The sequence below is a fragment of the Trachypithecus francoisi genome, unplaced genomic scaffold, assembly GCF_009764315.1.
Source record: "Trachypithecus francoisi isolate TF-2019V2 unplaced genomic scaffold, Tfra_2.0 Lachesis_group11, whole genome shotgun sequence".
NCBI lineage: Eukaryota > Metazoa > Chordata > Mammalia > Primates > Cercopithecidae > Trachypithecus > Trachypithecus francoisi.
The window spans coordinates 23,026,227-23,045,607 of record NW_022681456.1 but is presented as its reverse complement, the minus strand read 5'-3'; the positions used below and the strand labels follow the sequence as shown (position 1 = coordinate 23,045,607).

Genomic DNA, 19,381 nt, shown 5'->3' with positions numbered 1-19,381 from the left:
TGTTCTACGTTCATTTTGAAACACATTTTTACTGAATGTAGAATTTCTGGTTGGCAGCTATTTTCTTTCAGCACTTTAAAGATTTAATTCCATTTTCTTCTGGCTTCCATTATTTATTTCATAACATCAACTGTACACCTTGTTTTTTTTTTCAAGGTAGTCTGTTATTCTCTGGTTGTTTTTAAGATCTTCTCTCTGTGTTTGGTTGTTCAGTGGTTTTACTATGACTTTTCTAGGTATGATTTTCTTTTTTATTCACCTGGCTTAGGGTCTGTGAAGCTTCTTGAATATGTGGCTTGCTGTCTTTGTTCATTTTTGAAAAGTTCTCAGCCATGTTTATTTATTTATTTATGTCTTTCTTTCTTTCTTTCTTTTTTTTTTTTTTTTTTAAGACAGGGTCTCACTCTGTTCTCCAGGCTGGAGTGCAGTGGTGTGATCTCAGCTCATTGCAGCCTCGACTTCCTGGGCTCAGGCAATTCTCCCACCTCAGCCTCCTAAGCAGCTGGGCCCACAGGCCTGAGCCGCCATGCCCAGCCTTTGTGTGTGTGTGTGTATTTTTGGTAGTTTTTTTAGAGACAGGATTTTGCCATGATGCCCTGGCTGGTCTTGAACTCCTAGGTCCAAATGATCCACCTGCCTCAGCCTCTCAAGGCTGGGGTTACAGGCATGAGCCACTATGCCCAGCTCAGTATTTCTTCAATTATTACTTCAATCTTATTCTGTCCTCTTTCACTTTAACTCCAACTACATGCATGTTGGACATTTTCACCATTTTCCATGTATTTCTTATGGGCTTGTTGTTTTTCTTTTTCTTTTTTCCATTTTCTATTATTTTTTTCCTCTCTGTGATTCAATCTGTATTTTTTTCTACTGTGCTATTTTCCAGTTGATTAATCTTCTTCTTTTTTGTGTGTCTCGTCTGATATTTAATTCATTTGTTGAATTCTTAATATCAATTATTATATTTCTCAGCTTTAGAATTTCCATATGACTCAATTTTATAGATTGCAGTTATTTGTAACATTCTTCAACTTTTTGTTTATTTTCTTGAATATATTAATCACAGCTATTTTAAAGTTCGTGTTTGAAATTTATTTGAGCACCTATTTCTGTTGTCTGTTTTTTGTTTTTGTTTTTGTTTTTTGAGACAGAGTCTCACTCTATCACCCAGGCTAGAGTGCAGTAGTGTGATCTTGGCTCACTGCAACCTCTGCCTCCTGGGTTCAAGTGATTCTCCCACCTCAGCCTCCTGAGTAGCTGGGACTACAGGCACCCACCACCACAGCCAGCTAATTTTTTGTATTTTTAGTAGAGACGAAATTTCACCATGTTGGCCAGGCTGGTCTTGAACTCCTGACTTTAAGTGATCTGCCCTTCTTGACCTCCCAAAGTGATGGGATTACATGCATGAGCCACTGTTCCTGGCCATGTATTTTTTTCTCTTGATTTTCATTCATTTGGGCCTATTACTTTGCTTACTTAGTAATTTTGTTATTGAATGTTGGGTGTAAAGTGTCGTTAAATTTTAGAAGCTCTGACTATGTTTGTTTTTAATTTTTTATTGAATGTTGGGTATAAAGTGTTGTTAAATTTTAGAAGCTCTGACTATATTTGTTTTTAATTTTTTATTGAATGTTGGGTATAAAGTGTCGTTAAAGTTTAGAAGCTCTGACTATATTTGTTTTTAATTTTTTATTGAATGTTGGGTATAAAGTGTCATTAAATTTTAGAAGCTCTGACTATATTTGTTTTTCTATAAGGAGGATTTAATTTTTTTCTGGAAAGTTACCTTGATCAAGTTGAGGGTAGGTTTTTTTGTTTGTTTTTTTTTCCTTAAGCTGGTATTTCTCCAGTTTTCTCTTAATCCAAAGATACAGTTCTTATACCTGTGGTAGAGACTTTAGGAAGTAGTCCTTACTCCAAGGATATAGGTCTTACTCCTAGGTTATAGCCCTTCTAAGGAGTAGACCTTCTAGGTTTTCAGTTGATAATGTGAGGCATTTACCAAAGCCCGTGCACCCTGGCAAGTCTTGAATTCCTACCTTTATCTGTCTAGTACTGTGAGAGTGCTGCAATCTTTGCTCAGCTCTTTAATAACCCATCTGTTGATTCCCACTTGGTTTTTGAGAGTCTTACTCTGCTTGTGCATATCCTAAGATTTGGTAATGCCTAAAGAGGAGACTGCATACAGAATTTGGGGTTAATTCTCTTTAGGTCCCAGTCCTACTGACAGGCCAAAATCTTAACTCTTCTTCCATTCTGCCTTTCCTTGTCTTTCTTTCATTTTGGTTCTTTCATTCTCTTCTGAACTCTCTTCAATACAGTTTTCACATTTACCATTCCACTAAAATATCTTTTGTCAGGCCGTGCACGGTGGCTCATGCCTGTAATCCCAGCACTTTGGGAAGCCAAGGTGGGTGGATCACCAGGTCAGGAACTCAGGAGTCGGAGGTTGCAGTGAGCCAAGATTGCACCACTGCACTCCACCCTGGTTGACAGAGTGAGACTCTGTCTCAAAAAAAAAAAAAAAAGGCCAGGTACGGTGGCTCACGCCTGTAATCCCAGCACTTTGGGAGGCCAAGGTGGGCAGATTACGAGGTCAGGAGATCGAGACCATCCTGGCTAACACAGTGAAACCCTGTCTCTACTAAAGAATACAAAAAATTAGCCGGGCATAGTGGCAAGTGCCTATAGTCCCAGCTACTCGGCAGGCTGAGGCAGGAGAATGGCATGAACCCAGGAGGCAGAGGTGGCAGTGAGCCAAGATTGCGCCATTGCACTCCAGCCTGGGCAACAGAGCGAGACTCCATCTCAAAAAAAAAAAAAGTCTTTTGTCAGGTCACTAATACCTTCACATTGCCAAATCCAATGATTAATTATTAGTCCTTTTCTTACTTGACCTAGTAGCAGCATTTAGCATAGTTGATCACTCCACCTTCCTGTAAAACTTCTTCTGTCTTCTAAGACACTACACTTCCCTGGTTTTTCTTCCAAACTAACACTCCTATTCCTATTCCGTTGCGATTTTTTAACATTTCTTTAAAGTTTACATGTTGGGTTCCCTAGGCTTAGCCCTTGGATCTCCTTTCTATCTTTACTTCCTTGGTGATCTTATCCTATCTCATGGTTGTAAAGGCCCCCCTTATATTGTGACAACTCACCAATTTATATCTCCAGCCTAGATTTCTCCTCTAATTCCAGACTTTTTTTTTTTTTTGCGACGGAGTCTCACTCTGTTGCCCAGGCCGGAGTGCAGTGGTGCAATCTTGGCTCACTACAACCTCCACCTCCCGGGTTCAAGTGATTCTCTTGCCTCAGCCTCCCAAGTAGCTGGGATTACAGGTGCCCACCACCTCATCCGGCTAATTTTTATATTTTTAGTAGAGACAAGATTTCGCCATGTTGGCGAGTCTGGTCTCAAACTCCTGATCTTAGGGGATCTGCCTGCCTCAGCCTCCCAAAGTAGTGGAATTACAGGTGTGAGCCACCAGACCTGGACTAATTCCAGTCTTACACATATAGCATCTTATCCTCTCCATTTTGATACCTAATATATATTTCAAATTTTTTAACATGTCCAAAAATAAACTTCTGATCTGCATCACCTCCTCAAACTAGTCCCCATTCTTCTTCATCTCAACAAATGGAAGCTTCATCCTGTTAGTCTCTCAAGTCAGAAACCTTGAACTCATTCTTTATCCCTTACTTTTGTTCACATCCCTACATCTAATTTTCACATTATCTTGTTGGATCTGCCTTCAAAAGAACCATTTCTCATTACTTCTGTCACCACCACCCTGATTCATACTACCATTTTCTCTAACTTGAATTATTGAGACGGTCTTCTAATTGTTCTCCCTGCTCCTACCTAGCCTGATCTCAGCACAGGTGTTAAAGTAATCATTTTTAAATTGCCCTAACTCTGAACCTTTCAACAGCCTCCCATCTCATTTTAAATAAAACAAAGCTGTTTCATCGGCTTAAAAATAAGATAACAATATAACTTATTATCTAAACTAGGATACTTTTTAGGGAGTGCAAGGGACAGTAGATATACACTGAGACCTAGCAAACCAGCTGAGCTCCATGTAACCCCTCCTTTATCCCCACCTTATTCTCACTGCACCTCCTTACTGTTTCTTGAACTGGCCAAGTTTGCTCCCAGCTTTTGCACTTGCTGATTCCCTAACTTCCTACAGGGCTTTGCTCAGATGTCATCTTCTCAGGATCATCTTCTCTAACTACCTTGTGGTTATACTATATTTATTTATTTACTTATTTACATATTGCTTATTTATTCCCACTAGTCGTAAGCTCTGTGAGGGAAGGGATCTTTTTTTCCTGTTCTATTGCTGCTGTATACCTGGTGCCTGGAACTGTGCTTGACACATTTAAATATATAATAAATATAGGATGAGTGAACAAATGCAAGTACAGCTAATCAATTGAGAATTCATTCTTTCATCAAATGTTTATTGAATTTATCCTATGTTTTAGGTTCTGTGCTAAGTACATAACATTATTATAAAGTCTACAATTAGAAATACTTCCTATGTACCTGAAGATACCATAGATTTATAATATATAAAGGCTTGTAATTGAATGAACTAATAATTGAAGTCAACGAAGATTGTCCTTTAGGATTCTAAACTAATTCTATTTACAATTTTTTGTTATATATGAAATATTTCTTATGGGAGCCAGCAAGATTTTGACACGTTTTGTGGCCTTTTTATTTTTCACTTATAGCAAACTATGGAGGAGAAAAAGGGTATATCCGGATATAGTTACACCCAGGAAGAGCTAGAAAGAGTATCTGCACTGAAGAGTGAAGTTGATGAAATGAAAGGACGAACATTGGATGATATGTCTGAAATGGTGATGATACTTTTATTTAAATTTTCTTTTATTGTGTAGCTAGAAGGCAGGTGTTTTGTTTTTATTTTCAGTGAAACATTTACCTGTTAATTTCTGCACATTATATTCTTTCATCTTTTTTTTTTTTTTTGGCAGAGTCTCGCGCTATTGCCCATGCTAGAGTGCAGTGGCATGAATTTGGCTCACTGCAACATCTACCTCTGGGTTTCAAGTGATTCTCATGCCTCAGCCTCCTGTGTAGCTGGGGCTACAGGTGTGTGCCACCATGCCCGGCTAATTTTTGTATTTTTAGTAGAGACAGGTTTCACCATGTTGGCCAGGCTGGTCTCAAACTCCTGATCTTAGGTGCTCCACCTGCCTCGGCCTCCCAGAGTGCTGGGATTACAGGCATGAGCCACTGTGCCTGGCCTTATCTGTCTTTATCAATCTCTTTTAAATTTTTTTCATCCTAGTAAGGTTGTTTAAATTCAAATTGTTTATGCATTTTCTGTTTTTTTATGTACAAAAGTTATATAACATTAAATAAATATTTAAGAAGAAAAATAAGTTTTCCCAGATCATACCACCCTAATAGAATTATTTAATTGTTGTGTATGTTCTTAGAATCTTTCCATTTTTAGGACTGGTATTTAATCAGGATGTACTAGTACACTTTCACCAGGCATTAAAATGTTGAAATCTTATACTACTTGTTGGTAAATAGCTGCCCCAAACCCTCAGAGTACCCCCTCCAGTTGCCTTGCCCACATTGGCCATTCCCCCAGAACCCTCTGGATCTCATCACAATCTAACTCCTAAAAGGGTTAGCATGTAAGACCCTGTATAGGCTGGGCGCCGTGGCTCACACCTGTAATCCCAGCACTTTGGGAGGCTGAGGTGGGCGGATCACCTGAGGTCAGGAGTTCAAGACCAGCCTGGCCAACATGGTGAAACCCAGTCCCTACTAAAAATACAAACATTAGCTGGGCATGGTGTCACACGCCTGTAGTTCCAGCTGCTCAAAGAGGCTGAGGCATGAGAATCACTTTAACCTGGGAAGCAGAGGTTGCAGTGAGCCAAGATCACGCCATTGCACTTCAGCCTGGGCAACCAAGCAAGACTCTGTCTCAAAAAAGAAAAGACCCTGTTCATCTCTCTGACTGGTGTCCATGCTGATGGATCATTACTTATGCTATTTGGACTATACTGTAGTGTTTTGAATGTCACTCCATCTATATTTATGTATATTTTTTATGCCTACATAAATAATACATCATGATTAGAGTTATATAAGGCAATTTTATAATTTATTTTATTTATTCAATGTTAGATTATAAAGATTTTCCCATAATGGTTTACAGTCTTGAGAACTGACATTTTGAATGATTAAATAGTCTAGTATTCCACCTTGCTGAGGAATCAGGATTTTCTAAAGCACTTCTCTGTTGTTTGGAACTGACATAATTTATAGTTTTTTACTCATATTTAACACTGAAATTAATATCTTTATGTATGTAGTATTTTTCTTCTTTTGAATTCTTTTTTAGGTGTTACATTTTTTGTTTAAATAACAGGTGAAAAAACTGAATTCACTGGTATCTGAAAAAAAGTCAGCTCTTGCCTCAGTTATAAAAGAGCTACGACAGTTGCGTCAAAAATGTCAAGTAAGTGAATTTGACTTTATGATACTTTTAGTATTCTATCTTATTCACATGTGCTAGTTAGAACCCTGAATATTTTACATGGGTAATATAGAAAACAAATTATCATTATTATCTTATTGATACAATTCTTCAAAAGAGAATTACAACATGACATATAGGCCAGTTGTGTTGGTTTATGCCTGTAATCCCAGCACTTTGGGAGGCTGAGACAGGAGGATGATCACTTGAGCCCGGGAATTGGAGACCAGCCTGGCTAACAACAAGACCCTGTCTCTACAAAAAATAAAAGAATTAGCTGAGCTTAGTGGCATGTACCTGTAGCCCCAGATTCTCGGGAGGCTGAGGTGGGAGGATTGCTTGAACCCAGCAGGTCAAGATTGCAGTAAGCCATGATCGTGCCATTGTACTCCAGCTTGGGTGATAGAGTGAGACCCTGTCTCCCACCCCTCCCCCAAAAAAATGACCTACAAAGGTTTTTGTTTAATTTATGCTGCTTATTTAGCCATAAATTATTGGAGGCGTGGGAGAAGGAGAAAAAGTAGTTTAAGCTGAAATCCTCAAATTCAGCCAGAGGAGATTTTTTTCTTTAAATCACATGGATGTTACAGCTATAAATAGGAAATCACACTCTTCTGTGTCCAGGTAAAAGCTCAGAGTCTGCCCATGAGTGGTAACAAGTTAACTTTAGATTAATGAACTTGCACTGCGAGGAGGCATCGTGCACAGCAAACTATGATAGATTATGAGAAGTGATCAAATACCATTACTTGGAAACTAGTTCTAACCACTGCTTTAAACATAAATTGTCAGAAGGTAAATGCCCTCTACAAATCCAGATCAGGTGGCCTCCACCATTTGACATTCACTGTTCTCTATTTTTAATACTATTTATTTTTTTAACTTGTTTAACTATATTTAATACTTGAAACTACAAAAATACATTATGACACTTTTAAAGAGCAGAAATACTTAAAAATACATTATTTACCTTAATGGACAACCCTCAACTATTAGGAAATTTTATAGGGAAGTGTGAGTATATTTCCTTTGTGTGGTACTTGCATTTTTTTCTAAATTTGAATATTAACAACTGTTTGAATATTAGAGCATCACCACTGGATTAGTCTGTTCTTGCATTACTGTAAATAAATACCTGAGACTGAGTAATTTCTAAAGAAAAAAGGCTTAATTGGCTCATGATTCTACAGGCTATACAGGAAGCATGATGCAGGCATCTACTCACCCTCTAGGGAGGCCTCAGGAAGCTTACAATCATGGCAGAGGGCAAAGAGGGAGCAGGCATATCACACGGCTAGAGCGGCAAGGGGGTGGGGGGAGGGGCCTCACACTTTTAAACAACGAGATCTTATGAGAACTCACTATCATGAAAACAGCACCAAGAGAATGGGGCTAAACCATTCATGAGAATTTCACCCGCACGATCCAGTCACCTCCCATCAGGCCCCACCTCCAACATTGGAGGTAGCAGTTTGACATGAGATTTGGGCAGGGACAGAGATCCAAACCATATCAACAATGAAAGATGTCTAACTTAAATTTATCTAAATCTTTTATAGTCATCTAGAAATAGAATAGCATTTTGAAAAGTTTTATGTTTATTTTCTTAGGAGCAGTTCTATAAATTATATGTAATTAAATGGAATAATTATGTATAATTGCTAATATGTAGGAAAAAAACTGAAATATTCATATTTTATTTTATTCATTTAATTTTTTTAAGTAGAGACGGAGTCTACTGTTGCCTAGGCTAGTCTCGAACTCCTGGGCTCAAGCAGTCCTCCCACCTCAGGCTTCCAAAATGCTGGGACTATAGGCATGAGCCACCACACCGAGCCTGTTTATATTTTAGAGTATGCAATCTGATAATTTTTAGTTTCCATGAAATATCTATTGTTTATTACTTTTTCATATAAAAGTAAAATCATGTTCTTAGCAATAATTAAAGCTATACAGAGTTATTTAAGGAAAAGAATAAAAATCATTTCTTTCAGCATCCCCAGCACATGACTTAACAGCTCCATATGTGTTTTCCAGAAATTTTCTGAGAATTAATGAACAGATAATTATTTAGTAACTACCTTAAATTTGTTCTCCACGCTTTTGTTCTACTTTCTAAAAACAAAAGCTTTTTTCAGGAGGTGGGAGGACTGAAATCAACCTTGACTGATAGCAAGATCAAAATATCTGCTTTCTTTTTTTTGACATTTGGTTGCTGTACTTTTTTTGCCCACCTTATACTTTCCACTTTTAAAAAAAGTATTTTGTTTCTGGTATGTCTCTTGAATAGATCTTGAGTTAGGTTTTGCTATGTCGTATCATCTGAAAGGTTTATTTTAATAGGTAAATTTATATATTAATATGCAAATACATTTGGTTTGGGTGGCATTACTTTATGCTTGGCTTTCAATTTTAAAGCCTACAAAAAACCTTCTCCTCCTTTTTCCCCTCCTCATTCATCCCCCGACTTCTCTCCCTCATGTGTGTGTTCTGGCTTATGGTTTTAGTTTTAGCCTCTTAACTCTACTATTCATTATTTCTTTCTTTTTTTTTTTTTTTTTTTTTTTTTTTTTGAGATGGAGTCTCGCTCTGTCTCCCAGGCTGGAGTGCGGTGGCCGGATCTCCGCTCACTGCAAGCTCCGCCTCCCAGGTTCCCGCCATTCTCCTGCCTCAGCCTCCCGAGTAGCTGGGACTACAGGCGCCCACCACCTCGCCCGGCTAGTTTTTTTGTATTTTTTAGTAGAGACGGGGTTTCACCGTGTTAGCCAGGATGGTCTCGATCTCCTGACCTCGTGATCCGCCCGCCTCGGCCTCCCAAAGTGTTGAGATTACAGGCTTGAGCCACCGTGCCCGGCCTCATTATTTATTTCTTTAGATGGCATCTATTAATCCCCACTATGAGAATTCATGAAATTGGTATATTTCTTGTTCCTCCTCCCTCCCTTCCCTCTCCTCTAGCACCTGATTTTAGTAGATTGTATTGTCTTAGTGTTTGCCGTTATACCTTGAATATGCTTATACTATGACTTGTTAGCTTTAAATGATATTCTTTGACATTCCCCCACCCACCCCTAGCAATTAAAAAAATGAGGAAACCAGCTTACTTATTCTACCTTCCACCTTCTTTTCCCCTTCTCCTTCCTGAAGGCTTTGTTGTATCATTTCTAACTTGTCACTGCATATAACATTTACATTCTCTTCTATTACCCTACTGCTTACTTTGGTTTTCAGCTCTAGACCTGTAATGATTAGATCCAGTGCTCATTACCAATCCACTGACTGCCCCTTGTCTCACTTCTCTTTTGATTGCCTGGAACTTGTCGTCTAGTTAAGTCCTCAAAAAAGACTCATAAGAACAGTATTCCCTGATGAGTTCTTGCATGTTCTAGTTTATTGCCTAAACATTTCAACAGCCATTTGACTATTAGATCATGCTTTCTTTCCTTGAGGATTTTGTTAAGTGTGGCTCCATAGTCTTCTAGGGTTAAATGTAGCTATGGAGAGATCCGAGGCCAACCTAATTTTTTTGGTAACTTGATCTTGAAAAGAATGTCTATTTTCCAGTTGTTGAGTACAGGGTTTTCCATGTGTTCATCAGATCAGGCTTATAAAAGTGTGTTCTAAACTTCCTAGTGAATGAGTGAAATGTTTCACTGAAACTTTTTCAGATGAAAAGAGTTGTGTAGATGGATGCTGGTAATGGTTGCCCAACATTATGAATGTGCTTAATGCCAACTGAATTGTACACTTAAAAAATGGTTAAAATGGCAAATTTTGGTATGTGTATTTTATTACACCAAAAAACAAAACAGACTGGGTGTGGTGGCTCATGCCTGTAATCCCAGCACTTTGGGAGGCCAAGACGGGTGGATCACTTGAGGTCGGGAGTTCGAGACCAGCCTGGCCAACATGGTGAAACTCTGTCTCTACCAAAAAGTACAAAAATTAGCCAGCCATGGTGGCACACATCTGTAGTCCCAGCTACTCAGGAGGCTGAGGTGGCAGAATCACTTGAACCTGGAAGGCAGAGGTTGCAGTGAACTGAGATTATGTCACTACATTCCATCCTGGGTGACAGAGTGAGACTCCATCTCAAAAAAAGAGAAAACAAACAAACAAAATCTTCCCAGTTAAAAAACAAAAACCAGCCCAGAGTAATGCCACATGCTTGTAGTCCTAGCTACTCAGGGGCCAAGGCAGGAGGATGACTTGAGCCTAGGAGTTCAAGACCAGCCTGGACAACATAGTGAAACCCTGTCTTTAAAGAAAGAAAGAAGAAAAAAAAACTTCCTATTGAATTTTATGTTCTGTCTTTATTTTTAAACTTTATTCCTTATTATGGTACATAATGGTTTTTGCCTCAGAGTATTATTTTGTCTACTATTAAAGTGTATATGCCAGCTTTCTTATGATTAGTATTGCTTCTTATTTCTGTTTGCTTTCAGCTACCTATGTCCTTATTTTTGTCTTATATATGTCTCATAAATAGCATGTAGGGCCAGGCAGCAGTTGCTCATGCCTGTAATCCTAGCACTTTGGGAGGCTGAGGTAGGAGACTCTTGAGCCCAGGATTTCAATACCAGCCTGGACAACATAGTGAGACTCCATCTCTACAAAAAGTAGAAAAATTAGCTGAGCGTGGGAGCACACACCTATAGTCTTAGCTACTTAGGAGGCTGAGGCAGAAGGATCACTTGAGCCCAGGAGTTCAAGGTTGAAGTGAGACATGACAGCACCACTGCATCCAGCCTGGGTGACAGAGTAAGACCTGCACTCTAGGTAGATGGGTAGGTAGGTGGGTGGGTAGATAAGTAGATAGGTAGGTAGGTAGATAGATAGATAGATAGATAGATAGATAGATGTATTTTGTGTGGGTGTAGTTTCTTACATCCAGTTTGAGAATCTGTCTTTTAACTGGCAAGTTTAATCCCATTTATGTTTACTCTAATTTTTGAAGCATTTGAATTTTTTTCTATTTTGTACATCCTATTATTTACTGTGTTTTCTCTTCGCTTTTTTTTTTTAACCATCCATTGTACCAATTCTGTTTTCTCTTTTTTCTTTTTTTTTATCTTCAATTCTGATATGATTTACTGTTAGGTTTTTATCATATATATATATATTCCTTACTTAACAAAGTCTAAAATTGTTAACATCTCCACAATACAGGAACCTTAGAATAATTTGACACCCTCTTCTACCTTACGTGTGTGTTGTTATCCTCTGGCATTTTATTTATTTATTTATTTGTTTTATTTATTTATTTATTGAGCTGGAGTTTCGCTCTTGTTGCCCAGGCTGGTGTGCAATGGCACAACCTCGGCTCACCGCAACTTCCGCCTCCCAGGTTCAAGCGATTCTCCTACCTCAGCCTCCCGAGTACCTGGGATTACAGGCATGCACCACCACGCCCAGCTAATTTTGTATTTTTAGTAGAGACAGGGTTTCTCCATGTTGGGCAAGCTGGTCTTGAACTCCTGACCTCAGGTGATCCGCCCAACCTCGGCCTCCCAAAGTACTGGGATTACAGGTATAAGCCACTGCACCCAGCCCTTACTTCTTTATTTGTACATCTCTGAAAGTAGTTGTCATGGTGGTGGTTAGCATTATAATAACAACTTTATATAATCATTTCCTGTTTAGATTTACCTATATATTTAGCAGTTTTCACCATCACTGCTTGTATTTTACTCCTTATTTCTGGATTCAGTTTTCTTTTTCCTGAAATACAATTTCCTTGTTTTGTGTGTGTGCGTATGTGTGTGTTTAGTGTTCTCAGTAAAGAATCATTACAATAAGTAAACCATCTTTTTTTTTTCTCCTTAAATAATGGCGTGGTCAGAAAAAAAATATATTTTCATGCTTTCTTTTGTTTTATTGAAGGGTCGGCTATCAGTTTATCATTTATTTTTAGGTAATATCTTCCCTATAACTGGTTTTCATATTTTTATCTTTTTCTTTGGTGTTGTCCAAATTTCACTACCATGTTTTGAGTGTGTATTGAATTTTATTTACTTTTGTGAATTTGAATTTGTGTTTTGTGTCTTCTATGAATTCCGGAAAAAGTCTACATAATACCTTCAGATATTTTCTCTCCCATTTTTTGTGGTCTATTTTCCAACTACTCATATTAGAGATATGTTAGAGATATTTATTCTGTTCCCTGTTACTTAATCTCACTTTCATATTTTTGTCTGTGTTGAATTCTAGATAATTTCTTCAGCTCTGTGTTTTTTTTTTTTTTTGAGATGGAGTCTTGCTCTGTCACCCAGACTGGAGTGCAGTGGCCAGATCTCAGCTCACTGCAAGCTCCGCCTCCCGGGTTTACGCCATTCTCCTGCCTCAGCCTCCCAAGTAGCTGGGACTACAGGTGCCCGCCACCTCGCCCGGCTAGTTTTTTGTATTTTTTAGTAGAGACGGGGTTTCACGGTGTTAGCCAGGATGGTCTCGATCTCCTGACCTCGTGATCCACCCGTCTCGGCCTCCCAAAGTGCTGGGATTACAGGCTTGAGCCACCGCGCCCGGCCAGCTCTGTGTTTTAGTTCATTCTTTTATTTCCTCAGTGGCGTCTAATACTATGTTTATTCCATCCATTTAATTTTTAATTTCAATGACTGTCTTTTTCATTTTTATTTTTTCTCACTTTTTCTTTTTTTTTTCTTTTTTAGGCAGTCTCACTCTGTAGCTCAGGCTGGAGTGCAGTGTTGTAATCTCAGCTCACTGCAACCTCCGTGTCCCAAGTTCAAGCTATTCTTCTGCCTCAGCTTCCTGAGTAGCTGGGTCTACAGGCATGCGTACCACACCTGGCTAATTTTTGTATTTTTTGTAGAGACACGGTTTCACCGTGTTGGCCAGGATGGTCTCAAACTCCTGACCTCAAGTGATCTGGCCTCCTCGGTCTCCCAAAGTGCTGGGATTATAGGCATGAGCCATCGAACCTGGCCTCACTGTTTGTAGTCTTTTGTTTTCAGTTCCTCTTTTATAGTTTTTATTATTTTAAATATACTTATTTAGTTGGCTTATTTCTAGTATCCAAAGTTCCTTTAGGCATAGTCCTGTTATTTATATCTTCTGTTTCTCACTCCTAATGAATTGATTTTTCCCTTATATGTTTTATACTTTGGGACTGTGAGCTTTCATTAACAGAGTTTGTCTCTTGAATCCTGGCATCCAGGATGGAGGGTGTGTCCCTCTACAATGGTTTTGCAGTTTTTCTGCCAGGTGTTTTAGAAATATCACAAACTTGGAGCTAATATTGAGTTAATTTCTCAGCTTGGAAGTTCCTAGACCATGTAGATAGGGTAAATTCAAACTCCAGAGCTGCCTGAGGACAGCTGTGATCACTATCACAGCTGCATAGTGATCAATTTGACCATAAGACTTGTGACCAAAAAAGGATTTTATCAACTATAGCACCTTCATCTCATTGAGAGGCAAGCAGCTACCTAAGTACGTAGGCTCTATGGCCCCTTTTCCCATTTTGGATGTGACTTTCACCCTTGAGAGCCTTGGGTGTCTGTAGGTCACTTTGATACATAGAAGCCACATCCCCTTTCTCCCAGCAATCTTTTATTCTGTACTAGTGACCCCAACCCAGATGCAGTCCCACACAACAAAGGCAGCATACACATCACTCATCTGTGCTAACTATCCTGTTTCTAAGGAAACGGTGCAGCAGGAAACCATGCAAGGTCATTCTCAGGATGGTGTTAACCCTTTACTCACAGTTTCGCAGGTTGAAAACAACTTAAGATTTACTATGGGGTCCTCAGTTCTAACTTCCCACTCTGCACAGACATAAGGCTTTGCATCTGCTCTGCCTGAACATTAAAATCACTATGTTACCAAGACTGGCCATTACCAATTCCTTTCACCAAGGATAGCCATAATATTACCCTTTCTTTTTGGTCCTGTTAATTTCTTTTCTTTCTTTGAGAGTTCAGTTCAGCTCAGGATTTGAAAGGATGTTGCTCTCTTACCAAGCATTTATAGATGCGGCCATGCATCACTTAATGATGAGGATATGTTCTAAGAAATGCATAATTGAGTGATTTCATCATTGTGCAAACACCATAGAGTGTACTTACACAAACCTAGATGGTATAGCCTACTCACATCTAGGCTATATGGTAGATAGCCTTTTGCTCCTAGGCTATAAACCTGTACAGCATGTGACTATACTGAATACTGTAGGCAATTATTACACAATGGTAAGTATTTGTGTATCTACACCCATCTAAACGTAGAAAAGGTACAGTAAAATTATAGTATAAAAGATTTTAAATGGTATGCCTTTATAGGGAACTTACCATGAATGGAGCTTGCAGGACTGGAAGTTTCTCTGGTTGAGTCAATGAGTGAGTGGTAAGTGAATGTGAAAGGCCTAGGACATTACTGTACACTATGATAGACTTTAGAAACACTGTACACTGAGGCTACTCTAAATTTATGTAAAATTAAAAAAAAAAATAACCTTAGCTTACTGTAGCTTTCTTGGCCGGGGATGGTGGCTTACACTTGCAATCCCAACACTTTGGGAGGCTGAGGAAGGTGGATGACGAGGTGAAGAGTTCCAAACCAGCCTGGCCAACATAGCAAAACCCCGTCTCTACTAAAAACACAAAAAAATTAGCTGAGTGCGGTGGCACACGCCTGTAATCCCAGCTACTCAGGAGGCTGAGGCAGGATAATTGCTTGAACCTGGGAGGCAGAGGTTGCAGTGAGCCGAGATCACGCCACTGTGCTCCAGCCTGGGCGACAGAGCGAGACTCTGTCTCGAAAAAAACTTTTAAAAACTTTTCTTACTTTATAAACTTCTAATTTTTTTTTAAAAATTTGACTTTTTTGTAATAACAGCTTAAAACACAACCACATTGTATAGTGGTATGAAAATATTGTTTCTTTATATCCTTCTTTTATATGCTTTTCTCTATTTAAAAAAACATTTTGGCCAGGTGCAGTGGCTCACGCCTGTAATCCCAGCACTTTGGGAGGCAAAGGTGGGCAAATCATCTGAAGTCAGGAGTTTGAGACCATCCTGGCCAACATGGTGAAACCTTGTCTCTACTAAAAATACAAAATTATCTTGGTGTGGTGGCGCATGTCTGTAGTCCCAGCTACTTGGGAAGCTGAGGCAGGAGAATCGCTTGAACCCGGGAGGCAGAGGTTGCAGTGAGCGGAGATCGTGCCATTGCATTTCAGCCTGGGCAACAAGAGCAAAACTCTGTCTCTAGAAGAAAAAAGGTTAAAATTTTTTTTTTTTTTTTTGAGATAGGGTCTTGCTCTTGTCGCCCAGGCTAAGTGCAGTGGCCCACTGCAGCCTCAACCTCCTGGCCTCAAGCAGCTTTCTCACTTCAGCCTAAGGAGTAGCTGGGACCACAGGCACATACCACCAAATCTGGCTAATTTTTATTTATTTATTTATTTATTTTATAGAGGTGGGGTCTTGCTGTGTTGCCTGTGCTTGTCTCAAACTCCTGGGCTCAAGCGATCCACCCTCCTTGGCTTCCCACAGTGCTGGAATTACAAGAGTGTGCCACCACACCCAGCCTTTTTTCATGTTTTAAACTTTTTTGTTAAAAACTAAGACACAAACACACACCTAGGCCTACACAGCATCAGGATAATCAATATCACTGTCTTCCACCTTGAAACATCTTGTCCCATTGAAAGGTCTTCAAGAGCAATAACAAACATGAAGCTGTCATCTTCTATAACAATGCCTTCTTCTGGATGCCTCCTGAAGGATTTGCCTGAGGCTGTTTTACAGTTTACTTTTTATAAGTAAAAGCAGTACACTCTAAAATAACAATAAAAAATATAGCATAGTAAATACATAAACCAGTAACATAGTGGCTTATTATCATCATCAAGTATTGTATACAGTACGTAATTGTATTGCTATACTTCTATACAACTGACAGTAGATTGATTTACACCAGCATCACCACAAACGCATGAGTAATTTGTTGCACTATGGCATTATGATGCCTATGATATCACTAAGGTGATAGGAATTTTTCAGCTCCATTATAATCATATAGGACTGCCATGATATATGTGGTCCATTGTGACTGAAACATCTTCCCATGCATGACAGTATTTTTAGCATTTCTATGTGTTTGTAGCAGGAGATTTTCAAATTATCCCATTCAAAATACTACATTAGAAGAAATTTTGAAACAACTTAAACAAAATTTAAAATTCCTCCCTGTCCCTTCACAATAAAGAAACTACTTAACCTGAATTCAAATTGTTATTCCACCTTTTTTTTTTGTCTTTTTGAGACAGAGTCTCACTCTGTGGCCAGGCTGCAGTGCAGTGGCACGGTCTCGGCTCACTGCAACCTCTGCCTCCTGGGTTCAAGCGATTCTCCTGCCTCAGCCTCTTGAGTAGCTGGAACTACAGGCACGTGCCACCATGCCCAGCTAATTTTTTTTTTGTATTTTTAGTAGAGATGGGGTTTTACCATGTTGGCCAGGATGGTCTCTATCTCTTGACCTCATGATCTGCCCGCCTGGGCCTCCAAAAGTGCTGGGATTACAGGCATGAGCCACCGTGCCTGGCAGACTCCACCTTTTTTTAGCAGTATAATCTTTGGCAAGGTACTTGACTCCCTGAACTTTCTCCAAGCATTATGTGGTGGTATTAATATCTCTTTTGAGGTGTCATTATGAGATTTAGTTATTATCATTCAAACACCCTAGAATGTTTTACGAAGTTTTAATTAAGCCCCTGCCTAGGTAGGTCTTCAGCCTCCCCTCACCGTTTCCCAGAAATAGACCAGCATAGGCTGGGTGCGGTGGCTCACACTTGTAATCCCAGCACTTTGGGAGGCCAAGGCGGGTGGATCACCTGAGATCAGGAGTTCAAGACCAGCCTGACCAACATAGTAAAACCCCATCTCTACTAAAAATATAAAAATTAGCCAGGCGGAGTGGCACATACCTGTAATCCCAGCTACTTGAGAGTCTGAGGCAGGAGAATTGCTTGAACCCAGGAGGCGGAGGTTGTAGTAAGCCAAGATGGCACCATTGCACTCCAGCCTAGGCAATAGAATGAGACTCTGTCTCAAAAAATAAATTAAATAAATAAATAAACCAACATAGTAAACTACTTGTAAGTTTCTTAATTGTTCTTGTTCTCTGTAGCTTCCAATCCTTTATACATAGTGTTCCTGTTTTTAAATACTCTCTTCCCCTTGTTCATCTTCCACCTAACTGTTCTTACTAATCCTTCGTGATTAGCTTAGATATCAGTTTCTCCAGGAAGTTGTCCTCACTGATCCCCAAACCTGGGTTAGGTTCCCCGGAGTCCTGTGTGCCTTCTGTAACACCTTGTGTTTTCCTATCATAGCTCTCAGCAGCCTGTTTACTTGTCTGAACGTTACTTGAGAGGAAAAATTTTTGGCTGTTTTATTCACTATTGTCTCCCCAGCGCCTAACAAAGAACCTGGCACACAGCTCAATACATGGTAGCTATTATTCTTATCAGCACCTTCATCTATCATAATTCTCAAATGTCTGGTTGTTGTATAAATAACTCTTAAGTATGCCAAGAAGCTTAGGGTTAAGTTACAAGACTGACAAGGGCATGCATTGTTTCAGAGCCATGTCTGGGACCTTTGTTTTTCACTTATTCAATCATTTTCCCTTTTTATACTAGGAACTGACCCAGGAGTGTGATGAAAAGAAATCCCAGTATGATAGCTGTGCAGCAGGCCTCGAAAGCAATCGGTCCAAATTAGAACAGGTAAGAAGAGATTTTTTGGCCGGGCGCGGTGGCTCAAGCCTGTAATCCCAGCACTTTGGGAGGCCGAGACGGGCGGATCACGAGGTCAGGAGATCGAGACCATCCTGGCTAACACTGTGAAACCCCGTCTCTACTAAAAAATACAAAAAACTAGCCGGGCGAGGTGGCGGGCGCCTGTAGTCCCAGCTACTCGGGAGGCTGAGGCAGGAGAATGACGCGAACCTGGGAGGCGGAGCTTGCAGTGAGCTGAGATCCGGCCACTGCACTCCAGCCCCGGCAACAGAGTGAGATTCCGTCTCAAAAAAAAAAAAAAAAAAAAGAAGAGATTTTTTATTTTAACAATTTAGCAAAAACTACCTGTGTACACACCTATAGTCCCAGCTACTCGGGAGGCTGAAGCAGGAGGATCGCTTGAGCCCAGGAGTTTGAGGCTACAGTGAGCTATGATCACACCACTGCATTCTAGCCTGGGCCACAGAACAAGACTCTGTCTCTAAAAAAAATGTTTTAAATACTGCCTGTGTGTGCACATTTTCACTACATCAATGTCAAAAGATTCCCGGCCGGGCGCGGTGGCTCAAGCCTGTAATCCCAGCACTTTGGGAGGCCGAGACGGGCGGATCACGAGGTCAGGAGATCGAGACCATCCTGGCTAACATGGTGAAACCCCGTCTCTACTAAAAAATACAAAAAATTAGCCGGGCGAGGTGCGGGCGCCTGTAGTCCCAGCTACTCGGGAGGCTGAGGCAGGAGAATGGCGTGAACCGGGAGGCGGAGCTTGCAGTGAGCTGAGATCTGGCCACTGCACTCCAGCCTGGGCGACAGAGCGAGACTCCGTCTCAAAAAAAAAAAAAAAAAAAAAAAAAAAAAGATTCCCAAATCTTTATCATTATCTCCCAAGCCTGTCTCCAAAGCTCTTTATTTCTTTAATTTGTACACACTGAATTTCCCATCTGTACCACTCCCAGTAAAGTATAAGGCTCATTATCTGCTGCCTGGCCTCCACAGAAACCTTTTACCTATTCTCTTGCTTCTAGTCTTGCTCTCCTAAGGTTTATTCTCCATAGGGCAGCCTAAGAAACCTGTTTAAA

General features: G+C 39.9%; 1 protein-coding gene across 7 annotated transcripts in view; it reads left to right on the top strand.

Moving 5' to 3' along the window:
* The window catches only part of IFT81 (intraflagellar transport 81), a 95,168-nt gene that overhangs the window by 63,321 nt on the left and 12,466 nt on the right, over nucleotides 1-19,381 (top strand). For 6 of the 7 annotated variants that reach the window (XM_033220648.1, XM_033220649.1, XM_033220651.1 and 3 more), the window contains 3 exons: nucleotides 4,750-4,878; nucleotides 6,432-6,521; nucleotides 18,204-18,290. In XM_033220648.1, the coding sequence (XP_033076539.1) occupies nucleotides 4,750-4,878; nucleotides 6,432-6,521; nucleotides 18,204-18,290 (306 nt within the window). Of the gene's footprint in view, nucleotides 1-4,749; nucleotides 4,879-6,404; nucleotides 6,522-18,203; nucleotides 18,291-19,381 lie in introns of those variants that run through there. The other variant, XM_033220652.1, reaches the window with a different exon arrangement.